General features: G+C 41.5%; 1 protein-coding gene across 2 annotated transcripts; it reads left to right on the plus strand.

The window, feature by feature from the left end:
• The first annotated feature begins 559 nt into the window (after positions 1-559).
• On the plus strand, positions 560-14028 carry LOC141727045 (protein ERGIC-53-like). 2 transcript variants are annotated; one of them, XM_074532535.1, is made up of 13 exons: positions 560-785; positions 1595-1749; positions 1833-1940; positions 2407-2468; positions 3187-3286; positions 4416-4539; positions 4893-4951; positions 5530-5662; positions 6473-6669; positions 6775-6845; positions 9037-9187; positions 9887-10008; positions 11136-14028. In XM_074532535.1, exons 1-13 carry the CDS (start codon positions 599-601, stop codon positions 11170-11172), a joined length of 1506 nt encoding a protein of 501 aa, XP_074388636.1. In that variant the 5' UTR covers positions 560-598; the 3' UTR covers positions 11173-14028. The 2 variants fall into 2 exon arrangements, with proteins under 2 accessions (XP_074388636.1, XP_074388637.1); XM_074532536.1 differs by having other exon boundaries at positions 561-785; positions 6476-6669.
• Positions 14029-15801: the final 1773 nt, after the last annotated feature.

Here is a 15801-nt window from a genome sequence, read left to right on the forward strand (position 1 = left end):
TCACCGCTGTCACCGCTCACGGCTGGCGCGGGCCTGTCATCTGAGCTTTGGCTTGCTCGCCTTGCGGAAGGCCGGTCTCGCATGTTGGGAGGAACAGCGTGCATTTTCCTGCGGGACTTCCGACTGCTCTGCAAATGAACCGAAAAGCGCTGGTGGATGCGCCGTCTTTGCTAAGGAAGTAACATTGAGGAGAACGAACGGCGTATTGATCTTTCAGACATTCTGTGCACCGTTAGCGGCTCGCAGCTGCCTGAGAGGCCGCACGAACGCGGCTGACCCGCGCCCCAGCTCACAGCGCACGGCCCCTCGGACCCAGGGCTGCTCGGAAATTCACCAGGAGGGATCGGGATCGGGGCCACGCTCCGATCGTGCACGGTGCCCGGTACCCGCCCCGGTGCCCGGTACCCGCCCCGGTGCCCCGCCCTCTCCCCGCCCTCTCCCCGCCCTCTCCCCGCCCTCTCCCCGCCCTCAGCCCAGCCCTCTCCCCGCCCTCACCGCGGTCCCGCCTCTCCCCCCGCCCCTCACGTGCCCGCCCCCGCGCTCGGCCAATCAGGGGCCGCCCCGCTGGCCTTGTCCATTGCCCCGCAGCTCGGCCAAGATGGCGGCGCCGCTCGCCCCGCTGGTGCTGCTCCTGCTCGCCCTCGGCCGCCCGGCGCTCTCCGGTGCACAGGCCACGGAGAGCGCGGCGGCTGCGCCGCATCGGCGCTTCGAGTACAAGTACAGCTTCAAAGGGCCGCACCTGGTGCAGGCGGACGGCACGGTGCCGTTCTGGGTGCACACGGGCAGTAAGTGCCGGGCGGGGGTGCCGGGGCCGGGCCACCGGCGTTCCCGGGGTGGAGGCGGCAGGGTCCGCTCGGGGGACGCGGGCTCTCGGGGAGAAGCCGCGGGCGAAGCTGGCCGTGGGTGCCGGCCGTGCCCTCGGGCTCCACGTGGCACGGGAGGCGCAGGGGAGATGCGGCGGCGGCGAGGAGGTGCCCGGGCCCGCCCGCAGGTGCGAAGGCGCCCATGGCCCGATGGGCTCGTGGTGCGGCGGCCGCGGGCCCGGGGAGGGCACTGGCGGCGCTGCCGGGAAGTGCTGATGTGTCACTGCTGCCGCGCTCCAGCTCGGCCCGGGCCCTGCTGCCGCACAAACCGCTGGCTTTCGGCGTCTCAAAGCTCGAAATGCAAATAGGACTTGGTTGAAGAACGTTTGTTTCTGTGCGCTCTGGGTTAAGGCTTCCATGGTGCTCCCAAAGGCTCGTTGCCTTTCCTGAGTGTCCCCCCTTGTGAAATGTGTTGACATTTACAGTTCCATCTTCACAGTTTCTCTGCAAAACTTCTGCTGTTATTTTGCTGTGGTTTTGGTTTTTGTCAGACTTTAACTTAGTTGCTACTGCTTAATTCTCAAATGTACCTTTTTTTTTTACTTGACGTCATGATGCAAGTGACATGAAGGCAACTGCCTATAGATGAGTTTTCCCCTCCTCTTTTTCAAGAAAATAATCCCTAAAAGTAATGTTCTCTAATGCAAGCAAATGAATCTCTCTCTGAATGTATACCTGTCGTTCTTTTGTACTGCTAAGCAGAAAGTTAGAACATGTTGTTTTCTTTACAGATGCCATCCCAAGTGCAGATCAGATCCGTATAACAACCTCCTTGAAAAGCCAGAAGGGCTCCGTGTGGACAAAAAACAAATCAATATTTGAATACTGGGAAGTGGAAGTGACCTTTCGAGTTACAGGAAGAGGCCGCATTGGAGCTGATGGATTGGTAGGAGCGGTTTAATGTAACTGAGAAGAACAAATGTGCTTTAAAAGTGAATCTTGACTTACGACTTTTTGCTTTCTTCGTAGGCAATCTGGTTTACAGAAGAGCAAGGCTTGGAAGGTCCTGTTTTCGGGGCAGCTGATAAATGGAACGGTGTTGGAATTTTCTTTGATTCATTTGACAATGATGGGAAGGTTGGTTGGAAGGAAACTCTTGCAGCAAAGATGACAAATTAATTTGTTTTTCTGCCTGTTGAGGAAGAAACTAGGATGTTGTTTTCTTACTCTTCCCCTCTTTCACTTCAAAGGGCTAAAATAAAACAGTCAGGTTTCCCTTCCACTGGAAACACCAATTTCTATGTGTGTCTTCAGAGATGCTCTTTTTCTTGGGAGAAGTCTGCTTTGAGGCAGCTCAGCAGCAAAGATTTTGTAGCTGATGAGGATGACAGTTGCTGTATTCAGTTCTCAATTTTCCAGTCCAGAATGATCCTGAAACTTAAACAATACGTAGTAGGTCTGCTTGGGTGTTTTTGCTTTCCCTGCATAACTTTGGCTCGCTTGTAGGTGTTTTGGACTGATTTTAGCAGAAGGCTTTCACAGATGTTGCTGATATTTCCCTTCACATTAAACTAATCCATTTGTGTGCCATTTCTTTCCCTAGAAAAACAATCCCGGAGTGATTGTGGTAGGCAACAATGGAAAGCTGCTGTATGACCATCAGAAGTAAGTTTATTTTCAGCGTTATTGCTGAATGCTTGCTTTTGAATGATGAATTGTTCCATGAAACCCTTTGAGAAGCATTATAAAGGCTTCTTTCATACAAAACTTTGTTGGTTCCTTTACATTTGAGGGTTTTTATTTGTTAAAACACTGCTTTGGCAGTAACAGCAGAGAAATTGGCAACTGATGGATATTTTATTGGCATATGCCCTTTGGGATGGGTGAACTCAGATGAATACAGGTACAGTACAGACTATTGCTTATGGGGTTCCTCCACACACAGCTAATAATTGGCAGAAGTGACTGACTGAAAGCAAATTGCTGTTAAATTAGTTGGATTAATTTTGGTTTCCGATTGTTTATCAGCAGCACAATTGGACGCCTTTTTGGATTTCAGAGAGGAGAGGTGTCTAGCTCAGTCGGTGCAGTTATTTCCATCTAGGTTCCTGGATGCATGAATATATCTAAAAATTGTATCTTAGGATGTATCTCAGAAAACAGACCTCCCCATTGCTGCATTCCCTCTGCATTGTGCCCTGAGTACAGCATGCAGTCAGTACTGGAGATCCCTGCAGAAAGCTCAGTGCAATTGCAGAACAGCCTGGAAAAGTTTGCAGATTGAAAAACTGTGCTGAGCTTGCTTAGTGAGAGTCAGACACTTTTTTTTTCCCAGTTGATTAATGATAACACAGAGTTGTATGGATGTTCTCTTTTTGCACAGCGATGGATCCACGCAAGCCCTGGCATCCTGTCAGAGGGACTTTCGGAACAAGCCCTATCCTGTGCGAGTCAAGATCACCTACTACCAAAAAACACTGACTGTGAGTCCCAAATAACACAATTACTTGTTTTTCTCAGCTTCTTAAATGTGAGACTGGATTTTCCCAGAGTTGCAACAAATATGTCATTTCCAGCGTTTTAGCTGCATTGCAATGCAGGTATTGCTGATTTTTCTGATGTGACTTAGGAGGCAGTTGTGCAAACACACTCATGATGTGCTCAAACCCTTCTGTTGCTCTGGACTTGCCTGGAGAGGTGTCCCAAAGCCAGGGTCTGTTTTAGCTACCGGTGATTGAGCTGCTCCTGAGCTTGGTATTTCTTAAGCTAATTGTTGCAGAGTTGCAGAGGGTTTTATAGCTGATTTTTGAACCAGAAGTTCTTGAAATGTGGCTAAAAACCTAAAACTATTCAACAGTAGATTTAAATTTTCTACTTGGGGCTTCTCACCTCCAAGAAATAGGGGCTTTCAAGACTAAAGACTAAAACCCATTGGTATAAGGGGGTCTTTAAGGCTTCTCTGAATACTAGCTGATTGTGAATTCCTTCTAGGTAAGGAGAGAAAAATACTAATGTGGTGCCAGGTTGTGAAAGCTACAGAGTGTGTGTTTGTTGGCACCTGATCCCTTCTGGAAAGGTGCTGTTCGTATATTCACAGGTAGCAGCCATAAAGTGCAGAGCTATCATTTTGTAGTAGAAGTTTCTCTAAAAGTAAACATGACTGTACCTAGAAGAGGGCAGACCTTGTACTGTGTTGTCATGGGAAAAGCTGCATGTCACTCCTGAATGAAAGTTAAACTTCAGCCTCCAAGGCTGCTCTGTTCTCACCTGGGGCCTGATGCCTCCTGTGGGAGCTCCTGTGTCCCAGATGTGGCTGCTGAACTTTGCAGTTCTCTCTTTCTCTGGGGATGCAGAATCTCCTGAAGCTTTGAATCACAACTGCAAGGGATGACTGGTGTAGATCAGTTCTGTGTTGCCCAGAACTTTCTTAGGATGTGGACTTTTGCAAATAGAATGCTTATGTAAAATGTTGGTAAAATGTCTCTTTCAAACATAAATAGTTTTTTATGAGTTGAGTTACCCAATAAAGTTGTATTTTGTGATCATTACTGCGAACTGACAAAAAAATTAACACAAAAATGTGGTGAAAATCATAAGTGTTTGTCCTTTTAGGTATTAATTAATAATGGCTTTACTCCGGATAAAGAGGACTACGAGTTTTGTGCCAAAGTGGAAGATATGGTGTTGCCATCACAAGGGTACTTTGGAATATCTGCAGCCACAGGGGGACTTGCAGGTAGAAAACATAAAAAATTATGGCAGATGCTGTGGGGACTTGTAAGGCTTGCAAGAAAGTTTGGTTGGGTGGTTGGGTTTTTACTACTCATGTTGATCCATTATACTAAGTTTTGACCATGGGGATGTAATGAACCCTCTTGCAGTCCCAAATTACTTACATGCTTTGGACTTTTCCTTGCTGCAGCTAAAGAATTTTCATTTTTTCCTGACAAAGCCCCTGTAGATTCTCATTCCCCACTGCACAAACACTTGTGAGGATGCAGTTTTTTGAAGATCCTTTGCAAGTGGAAGGTTGGCTTGGGAGTTAGACACATTTGTAAGGTGTTTTTATTTTTTGTTTGTTGAATACAGATGACCATGATGTGCTGTCATTTCTGACCTTCCAGCTGACTGAACCTGGGAAAGAAGCAGTAAGAATTTTTATGCATGATTAGTAAAATATTTTATTATACATATTATTGTATGTGCAGCGCCAAATTATGGTATTTCCTCTTAAGTCATACGTGGCATTCCTGTCTCACAATTTTGGCATGTGACTGTGCTGTGGTTTAGAAAAATTGAACTAGTATTGTAATGTTTCAGTAATATTGTCATTAATGTTCTCAAGACCAGGATTCTGGAACCACCACTGAAGCAACAAAACTCATGATGTTAAATCAAACTATGCAGTATTATAAAGTACATTTTCTTTTGGAAGTGGGCAAATATTTGTTGTCACTTTCAACTTTCCCTGCTTCTAGGATGATTCCGTACTGCTAAACAGCATTTTACCTTGTTAAACTTGTTTTCATTTTGTATTGGGAAAATTTTCTATTGGATCTACATGGGAATGTGTGATTTTCCACTTCAGCTGAATGTATGAATGTGCTGCAGTAATTTTGTTTGGTGTTCACTTCTGAAATCTGACCAGGAGAGTCAGTTGTGTTAAGAGTGGGGGAGAACATGAAAAAATCTCACACGTGCCCTTCCCTCTGATAATGTTTTAAAGCCAACACCAGATGCAGAAATCCCTCAGAAAGATAAAGAGAAGTATCAAGAAGAGTTTGAACACTTTCAGCAAGAATTGGATAAGAAGAAGGAAGAATTTCAAAGGGAACATCCTGATGTGCAAGGACAGCCAGGCAAGTTATTTGAGCTATTTTTCAGTTGTCCAGGAAAACATTTGTTTTCCAGGATGTTCTGAACTAGGGATACTCTGGCTGATCTTGCTAAGCTCCCACTGATGTCACTTACATTATTTTAAAATCTTTACTGTAATTTGTTTCCTGTTTCTGAAGTTATCTTGGTGGTGCCTGTATTGAGAACAAAATGAACAACTGGAAACATGGTGGGAATTATGAACAGCAGAAGGGGGAGGAGGTTATGCATCTCTGTAAGGTGGTGATTAAGGCAGCATGGCCTTTTTCATTATTTAAAGGACATCTTTTTGGTCTGTTTCTGCACATTCGTAGAAAACTTTTTTAAAGGTGGCCTGTGCATATCTTGGAACATGTGCTTACCATGGAAAAGCTTTTTAATGCTTGCCTAATGCTGGGCAGACAAGAACCCGATTATTTGAAAATATAATGGAAGCCATTTGTTACTTCTGTGGATTTTAATAGCTGTATGTGACTGCAAATACACTGGGAATGTACTTTGGGCAGCTAGAGGTGAAATTTCAGGTTGTCATCTTTATTGCACAGTGATACATTATGACATTATGTTCTAAAGGTCCTGTAAGTTATTTTGATCTGTATTTTTGAGATATGGTTCAGCCTTTCTTTGATAGGAAATAATCCCTTTGCCACAGAGTCTTATGGACGTTGGGATGGTGAAGTTGTGGGAGAAGGTAGATGGATGTGAATATGTTAAGGGAGCAAGGAGAATGATCCAGTGCAACTTGTGAGGGATGTATGTGCACATGTGTAAAAAGCCCCTGTGTTTTTTCTTAGCAGCAGATGATGTTTTTGAAACTGTGAGTGATCGTGAACTGAGGCAAATCTTTGAGGGGCAAAATCGAATTCACCTGGAAATCAAACAGCTTAACAGACAGCTGGACATGATTCTGGACGAGCAGAGGAAATATGTCTCTGCAGTCACAGAAGAGATTGCCAAAAGAGGAGCTGGGTCTCCAGGTCAGCAGGGACAGGTAAATAAACCCCATGGTGATTCAGAGCCCAGCCTGATTCCAGCTGTGGGATTAATTTTTTTTTTCCAAGATATGTTGATCTTTTTTCCCCCCTGCCCCTACCAGGTTTTCCAGCAAGAGATAGAGACAGTTGTGAAAACCCAAGAAGAGGTCATTAGACAAGTAAAGGAAATGAGGTAAACACCTTCCAAATATTATGGCTGTGGTTTGAATTTTATGATTTCCATTTAAATCCTCTGTATTATTTCAGTGAGACAGTATTGACAGACTTGACGTTTGTGTCAGTTCCTTAGTGAAGACTCCCTGCATATATTTAATTTCTGTAATAAAGTCAGTTCATGCCCCAACGATTGCCAAGAGCCCTAATTTGTCTCTTTTTTATAATGAAATTCCATTATTTATATAATGGAATTCAACAGCTTAGTTCAGCCCCTTTAAAAACAATGAAGTAAGCCCCTTATCTAGAACGTGCTATACTGCTAAAATAGATCTGTGAAGATGCTTTTGTTTGATGGGGGTGTCTCAGTACTCCCTTTAAGATGTTTTACTGTTGCTGTCTTAATCAGGAATAGCTTTAAGCTGGTTTAGCCCTTCATTTGCAGCAGCTAAAACATAGCATTACTTACCTTGTATTTAAAAAAATAAGGAGAAAAACAATTCCTTCAGTTGTGCTTCCCCCACCCCCATATTAGTTTAAGGGCAGCTCCTGTGATTTATCTAAGTAGGTCAGTTTTTTGTAGAATAAAGATTAGAGTGCTTCCATTTTTGCACTTGTTCTTCCACAGAAGCTTTTATGTTAATATTCTTGACAAATCTTTATACCTTGCAAGCAAATTAGATTTTCTTGTTAACATGGGCAGTCTGCCCTTTTAGTGACTACTTACCAGCTCACAGTTTGCGTAACATCATCTTAATACTTTTCTTAGATTAAAGAAATGCTTTATTTAGAGAGAGAAATAAACAGCCCCTCTGTGCATCGCTTGTCATCCCGCAGGAAAAGGACTTAGGGGCCAAGTAATTTTCTTGGCAAGATTGTGGATTTCTTAATCACCTGATTACAGAAGAATCTTGCATGTTCCTACAATAGAAACTGTCAGCAGGGTGTTATTAATGCAAAAGTCAATAGAAATTCAATTTGATACAGGCGTGTCTATTAAGGGAAGTTATTTTGCTTTTAACAAAGTCTGGATTGGTCTGGGGGAAGGTGGGTGTGCAGATTTCTGTTCATTATGTAGAGACGGTTCTGTTAGGAGGCAGAAGAACCAAGGGAGTGTCCCACTTGTGTTATAACAACACTGTGAGGTGTGTGGAAAGACTGAATTACTGTCAGTGGTTATGAGGCAGTGGGCATGACAGGTTATTTAAGGTAAAACCTTCCAGTGAGAAATTTACTTCTAAAATTATCACTGTCACACTAATTGCAAGTCCAGGTAAATGAAAAATTGCTGACCACTCTACAGAGAGTTAGGAGTGCTCCATGAAAGCATTGAAGTGTGGTTCCATCTCGACCAAATGGAAAGTTTTAAGTAAATTAAAAAGAAATCCAAAGGCATACATTTTGATTGTCTATTCTGTTAATAATGAAGAGATTATCATTCACATGATAAATATTTTAGCTGTAGAATAATCCTCTTTGCAACTCAAAAGAAAGAACACAGTAGGGGAAAATTATATAAACATATTGATTAGAGATTATGGTTTTTTTCTTTCATTGACTAGTTTACTTCAAACCAAATTAGTTATGAAACCTCAACTTTTTCTGGATTTAATTTCATTTGTTGTAGAAGGAAAATGAATTCACAATAAGATAATATTAAGTATTTTGACAATGCATATGGGAATTGAGTTCCTCGTATAAATGGTAATCACGAAACAAGGATGTATCTAAATCTTTTCTTATCCCTAAAGCCTCTTCCTTGTTTTTATTTCTTACATGACTGATTTTATTTATTTATTTATTTATTTATTTTTCAAACAGCTTTTGGGTTTCTGCAAAGATTGCATTAAACTCTGCTGATCCTAGAGCCCTGGCCAGCGCCAGACAGAACTCTTGTTCTGTAGCCCTCAGCAGGCAAAGCAGATGTCTGGCAACAGAATATTTGCTAGTTCTTATTGTCAGCGTGACTGAGAGATGGGGCACTCTGCAAATGGCAGCTGTCTGCACAATGAGCGATTTTTAAAAGTCGTACTTTGACTAAAGGATTATTTCTTGAGAGGTATTCTAGAAAGCCAGTAGCATTTGCTGCCTTTTGGTGCAGTTATGTATTTCAGCCTAATTCTAATGAGCTGAAAGCTGTCCAGAGTAGCTGCTGTTTGTAGAAAAGCTGGTGTGTGATGAAAGCTGGGTTGCTGTTTGTCTTGTTTCAGAAGCTCTGTGACTGACGCTCTGAGCTCCATCAGTGGGGCTCAGCACCCTGGCGCTGCAGGAGTCTATGAAACAACCCAGCACTTCAACGACATCAAAGAACACCTTCACGTGGTGAAGAGGGACATAGAGCACTTGGTGCAGCGCAACACGGTAATTTATGTGCTGGGAGTGTAAGTGTGAGTGTAACACGGCTTTCTCTGGCTCCTAGTGAAAAGCTAGGGAGAGCCAGCATGCAATTTAGGGAGCAATTAATCCTTCATTAAGCTGCTGCACTAAAACTATGCTGCCTTGACCTAACTGCATGATCTGGGTCTTGATGAGAAGTTTTGCACAAAGAGCATGATTTTTAGTCTAATTTCCTGTGGAAACAAGGTCAAGCAATTAGGTTTTCTAGGTGCTTTTTTTTTTGTGTTTCCCCCCTACTTAGCAGCTCTATACAGAGGAGATTCTGTGGTGCTTCTGCACACAAGGGAGAGCTTTAATCAGGGAAAACTCAGGCAGGCTCTGCTTAAGGCTTCTTAATGCAAAAAAATGACTGTGTTCACATTCAGCAGTACCTTAGTCTAGCCTAGGTAGCAGTTAAGCTGAATTAGCTTATGATCTATAGAAGGTCCTTGATTAATTTACCATATTTATGTATTCTTTCCCATGTAAACCTCAATTTAACATCAGGCAATTTGTCTGAGAAGTGTAAAAGGTGGGAGGAGAGAGTGAGATGAATAGTAAGATTATTTTTTCAGAGTACTGTAGTTTCTCTCCATCTTTTCTGATTTTTACATCACATTGCAAAGCCCTTGTTTTTTAAGTCTTCTGATGGGATGTCTTGTTTGCTCTTTTCTTGCTTTTTAGCCATCCGGTGAGAAACAAAAGTGTCCAGAGTTGCCACCATTTCCATCCTGCTTATCTACAATGCATTTCTTCGTATTTGTGGCAGTGCAAACTGTGTTGTTCATTGGTTATGTAATGTACAGGTAAGTCTCGTGTGGCTTAAAGACAGCAGGGCAAATAGTTTTAGAACTGCTGACTGATAATGTCATTGGAATGGTATCATTGTGTTAATCTTGTTAAAGCAAGCAATCATTCCGATTGGAAGAGACCTTGGGAGGTCTCCAGTTCAATCTTCCGCTCCAAACGGGGTCCACGCTGAATTCAGATGGGGTCACATGGGGTTTGAACTGGTCACGCCTTCAAAACCTCTGAGAATGCAAAATTTACCATTTCCAGAACCCACTGGAAATGCTGGATTATCACAATGAAGTTTATTCTATCCCCATTCACCCACCATGTATCAAGTGGGAACCTGACCTGGTTCAGCCTGACTGTTGTGTCCTTTGCTTTGCTTTGCTTTTGTTTTTTCTTTTGTTTTTTCTTTTGTTTTTTCTTTTGGTTTTTTTTTTTCTTTTTTTTTTGGTTTTTTTTTTCTTTTTCTTTTGTTTTTCTTTTTTTTTTTTTTTTGTTTTTTTCTTTTGTCTTTTCCTTTTCCTTTTTTCTTTTCATTGGGATGGTCTTTCTCTTCTCTTCCCCCTCCTTGAGATGTCATAATGTTGAATTCTACTCGCATTGATGAAAAGGAAAACCTCCATGCTTGGTAGTATTTTTGCCATGAGCTGGAATGATTTCCAAGACAAACAAGGAGCTGGTCCCCTGCAGTTCTTTGTGATGCTTTTGTAATTCCAGCACCTGGATGTGGTTGATTCACAGTGTCTGTAGCCACTAAGAAAACTAATGATCTGTGCCAGAGGGTAAAAGGAAATCCCACTTAAAGTCAATTCTTTCCCTGATATTTAGGCAAATCAGATACTGAGAAGCTTCAGAAAATGTTCGAGAGTATTTTAAAAGTCAGTTTGTTTGTTTTTGTGGGGTTGTTTTGTTTTTTTTTTTCCTTTTGTGTCTGATGCAAAATTGGAAGTACAGTGATGCTACCTGTGTCTTTGTTTATAGAAAAAAATTCTGTTTTTGTGATATGACTTGTATTTTCTCTAAGTCTCTATTAATAAGGAATGGAATCTCCTAATCTTCAAATAAATGAAAACGTAAAGCAGTTAGCTAGTTTCAAATTAAAAATACTTGAAGAATTATTTTCTGCCTTTTCTTTCAGGAGCCAACAAGAAGCAGCAGCCAAAAAGTTCTTTTGATGACCCTTTCCGTTTGTGTGTACATAACACCAGTCTGTATGCACAGAAAATTCTACACTTCTGTAAATGAGGGAAATTTTAGTGTTGGATATACTTCAATATTATAAATTATTGAATTTTGTTAAATAAAATGAGTTCCCATTTAAAGTGTTGATGCTAAAAACAGGGAGCAAATGCCGGATGGGGTAAGACTGTGCACCCTGTCTGTGTTTTCAGCTGACTTTTTCACAAATACTGAAAGGCAAACTCCCCATTCCTCTGCTTTTGTTAAGATTCCGGAGGAGGAGTTGAAACACCCAGGCTTGGTGTTTGTTCAGAGTGTGAATTGCAGATGGGTGATTTGTGCAGAAAACTTGCTACTAAGTGTCCTGACATAGCAGTTAAAAAAAAAAAAAAAAGAAAATAAAAAGAAGGTAAAAAATCCCAGACCTCAAAGAACCATTCTTCTGTGGGATTTGGGTTTTTTTAGTGGGTAAAAATTTATTATAGACATTTTATTTGTTTACCACTTGGATTTAACAGTATAGGAATATTTTAGTTAATTCTTATTTAAACCCTTTTTAATATGTGGACACAAAGACAGGCCTTTAAGATCCTGACTCTTGATACTTGATGTAAAAAAACAATTCTACAGAACATGCAAAGAAAGGCTTCTCTCCCTGTTTTGCAGTTTGATTTTGGGCAGTGAGAAAAAATGTGATAAAGTAGTTTCTTCAAGTATGTTGTGGGGCTGATTTCTTTCTTCATGGTTTCAAGTCTGTCTGTAATTTTTTGGGGAGATTTGTGGAACTTTCCCAACAAAGGTGATTGTTTTATCCATCTTCCAGTCTGATTGTATCAAGGATGTATTTAGTGTGTGAATTTGTCTTTACTTTTCTAAAGCTGTCTTGTGTCTTTCATGTATCAAGTACAGATGCTTTGGTTTAAATCTTGGCATGGTGAGTATTGTAAACTGCAGCTATTGAGTGTTAACCCATTTCTTTACAAACTCGCTTCAGACATGTTTGTCAATCTGTAGAACCAGTGTTTTGTGTCAATTCCTGTTTGGATATCAAAAGCGTAAGACTGAACATGTGATTTTGATACTGCTTATCAAGTGAACATTTGCTTCAGGAAAGAAAGAAAGAAAGCAGAGGGCCCAACTTAGGAATGTGAAATTAATTGATTTTTGCCTTGTTTACATATCTGTGGTAACTTTGTCCTTGAGTTGTATGTAGAATTAGAATAAGTATTTCTGTGGTTTCCTAAATTCTATAAAATACACAAATGCATCAGGATATTTCACTTAGAACTGTTAATTTGTTTATCTGAATCTGCAAAAAATGATCTGTAATATGACTACTCCTATTGCATTTCTGCAGTCTGCTCCCTTGGAGTGCAACACGTGCTGCCAAATTCACTGTAATGAAGAACACTTCAGTATCGTGCCTGTCAGTTTGGAGAAATGATAAATCTATGCAATCTATTTTGTTACTTTAAGTACAGTGTCCAAAAAGTGAATGTCTGTGTATACTAAGAAAATGACACTGGCTACACCAATTAACACATCTGCAGTATGGAGGATACTCCAAGCGGTATAGCTTTATAGATTCATTTCTAAATTTGAGCAGATTTTGCTGTACTAATGAGAAAAACTACTGCCTCAGGCTAATCAATGAATAAACAACTTTTCAGATAAAGCAGAATAACCCACTGGAATTTATCTCTTCGGTTCTTTCAACACCAGCAAATATTTCCAGGTGCCTTGAGTCTAAGCTATTACAACGCGGACTCTTGTAATGAAACTTACTATATTTTCTTAAATGGTTCTGAAATTGTACAGTGGTGTTTCCTTTCAGTTGCAGACCTTCTTGCATCAACGCAGCATCCAAACAGAACTGCTGTCACAGCAGGCTTTGCAAAACCCCTTATGCAGAAAGTATTTTGATATATATCTGGCAGAATGAGGGGCAGTTCTGATGTGTCCATTGGAATGAGCCTGGATTTTTGTTACTGTGAATTTACCCACCCATTCTTTTGATTTAAAGCTGGAGCAGCCCCTTCTGTTTGTCTGTTAGAAAGAAGAGCAGCTTGGGGCGATGTCTAGAAAGAAGCTTGGAGCCTTCTGTTTCAGGAGGAGCCTGCTGGGTCAGACGTGGCTCCCACACGCCGTGAGAGAACTTCTGTGGTGGCAGGGAACAGAGGGTCTGATATGGGACACCAGAAAATGGGGACTTTGCTTCGTGATTCATCTCACAGCTGTCTCCCTTGGAGCTTCCAGAACTCGCTGGATCAAAAGAAAACTCCCAGCTGCCCAGCTCAACTTTGGTCCTGTCTGTTCTTGAAGGGATAGCAACAAATTAGGATTCTAAGAACATTTTTCAGTCAATGTAGCCTCCTGCTAGGTGTCTTTCAGCAGTGACAATGTGTTTGATTCTTATCCAGTAAGGTTTCACAGCTAGGAGGAAAAGATGCAGAATGCAGTTGGACAGTATTAGGGAGAACAGGTTATATTTGAATCGTGGGTAATAAGTGCAAATATTTGGCAATGACAAAATAATGGGATTGCACCGGTGGGGGTTTATGAAACACATGGTCACCCCTGAATCTTTCACAAGTCAAATGCGCAATATGGTTTGTAAATGACCTGGTTTACGGTTTGTAAATTAATTGCTCTGGTTTGTAACTTCTGTGGGAAGAAAATCTGACCTTTCTCAATGATCGATGACTGTAACACCAAAAAATGTCAATTTTTTTTCCTTTTCATTATTTTAAATTCAAACGGCTGACAGTTTCATGTTTGTTTCTGACTGATGTAAATTGATACTTGGAGTTCAGAGATAACCTTATTTGAATAAAGGTGCATATTTTTAGTAAGCCTTTTTCTTTTCATTTGGTACATGTGCATGAAATCTAAGCAAGTGTATTTGAAATATTCTTTACCCTCAGTTCAGAGTCAGAACACTAACAGATCTGGGTTTAGTTCTACCTAACACTGGGGAGTTAATGGCATTTTGAGTCTGAATTCCCTCTGTGACCTTTTCCCAGCTAGGAGCAAGTTTTTTAGGAAGTGGAGGACAGGAATCTTGAATTTAATCTATTCTAGGTGACAAAACCCTAAACCACTTATTTCTGATGGTCCAGCTGCTACAAATGGCTACATCCTCTTGGTAGAGGGATGAAGCAGGGGCAGAGTCCTGGTTCTTTCAAGAACACATAAATATTTTTGCCTTATGTGACTGATAGGAACAAAGAATCTAGAAAAGATTGGGAGTTTGGATGTCATTTTTGGGCTGGCCTCTGGAATTTGCCTGTTTCAAGGCTGAATTCTGTGCAGGATTTAGAGATCTGTGTGTTCCTTGGGTGTGGAACACAGGCTTTTATATATCACCCACTTTCATCAGATACAAGAGGAACAGTCTTTAATTTTGATTTTGCTTAAACTAGAAGGAAAAGACATAGATTTAAAGCAAAGGAAGTGACAGCATGTGTACTTAGCGGCTGTTTTGCATGTTCTCCTGAAGCCTGGGGCTGCTGCCATCAACAAAAAGCAGTAAGTGTCTGAACGGCAATAGAGCACCTGCCTGGGGCAGAATCCCTCTGGGCTGAGCTGTGCCTTTTGTCACCAGGCTCTCCTGCGTTTCTCAGCAGCTCCAATAGGCCCAGTAGCTTTTGAAGCCCTCTTTGTTATCTTTGATCTCAACGTGGGAAAGCCTTTTGCTGACTGTGAAGCTGAGAGCTGGAGGGCAAGACCTCTTAGCAGTCTCTCCCCAAGCCAGTCCTCGCCTTTCTCAATCCTGTGAAAGCATCAGTTCTAGGCACAAAATTATGTTAGAAACATTTCTAGAGGGATCAAAGCCTACAGCAAAGTCAGGGAAGCTTCTTTTCAGTAAAGCCCAACAGCACAAAGCTTAACAGGTACCACTTTCCATACACTTGGAGAAGACCCTTGAGACCTAACACTGGAAAAATCAGTGTTTACAAAGTTCCAGCTAGGAGAATTTTAAATAAAGATGAAGTAGTTGTTACTTGGAATTCACAATTCTGAGTGATAGTTTCAAAAAGAAAGAGTTTCTTGTTCAGTCTCTAATAATCCAGGATTTCAGAATGTCCTGTGGTGGTTTTTTTCTGGTTGTTTGGCTTTGGGGTTTTTTGGTTTGGTTTTGGGGTTTTTTTGGTGGCTTTTTTTCGTGATGTTTTGTTTTTGTTTTTGCTCTATTTTTTAATAGTAATAGGTCTGCTTTAATTAGAAAGGCTGTAATATAGATTAAGGCATTAGGGAAATTGGAATCCTCCCATCTCTCAGTTCTCATCGAAATGATGAGACTGCTGGGAGAACCATTTAGATAATCAAAATTCCAGAATGTTGCATTAAGGCACGTTCAGTCATTGCAGTAGGATAAATGCTCAAAACCCAAACTCACGAACTTTGGAAACCTAGCAGGTGATTTTCTTTCTCAAAATAGACTATGACCTAGGTAGCAGATCCTGGAAATCTTCGCCTGAGTAGAGCTGGTGAGGGTAACGATGTGACTAAAGGTTAGGAAGACAAGGACCAACAGAAACAATCGAGACCCAAAAGGTATCCATACTGTTTTCTGGCACACAGATTCAGGTTTTTCACCCTTTATCAGCAGTTAGGATTACAAA

The sequence above is a fragment of the Zonotrichia albicollis genome, chromosome Z, assembly GCF_047830755.1.
Source record: "Zonotrichia albicollis isolate bZonAlb1 chromosome Z, bZonAlb1.hap1, whole genome shotgun sequence".
Lineage (NCBI taxonomy): Eukaryota > Metazoa > Chordata > Aves > Passeriformes > Passerellidae > Zonotrichia > Zonotrichia albicollis.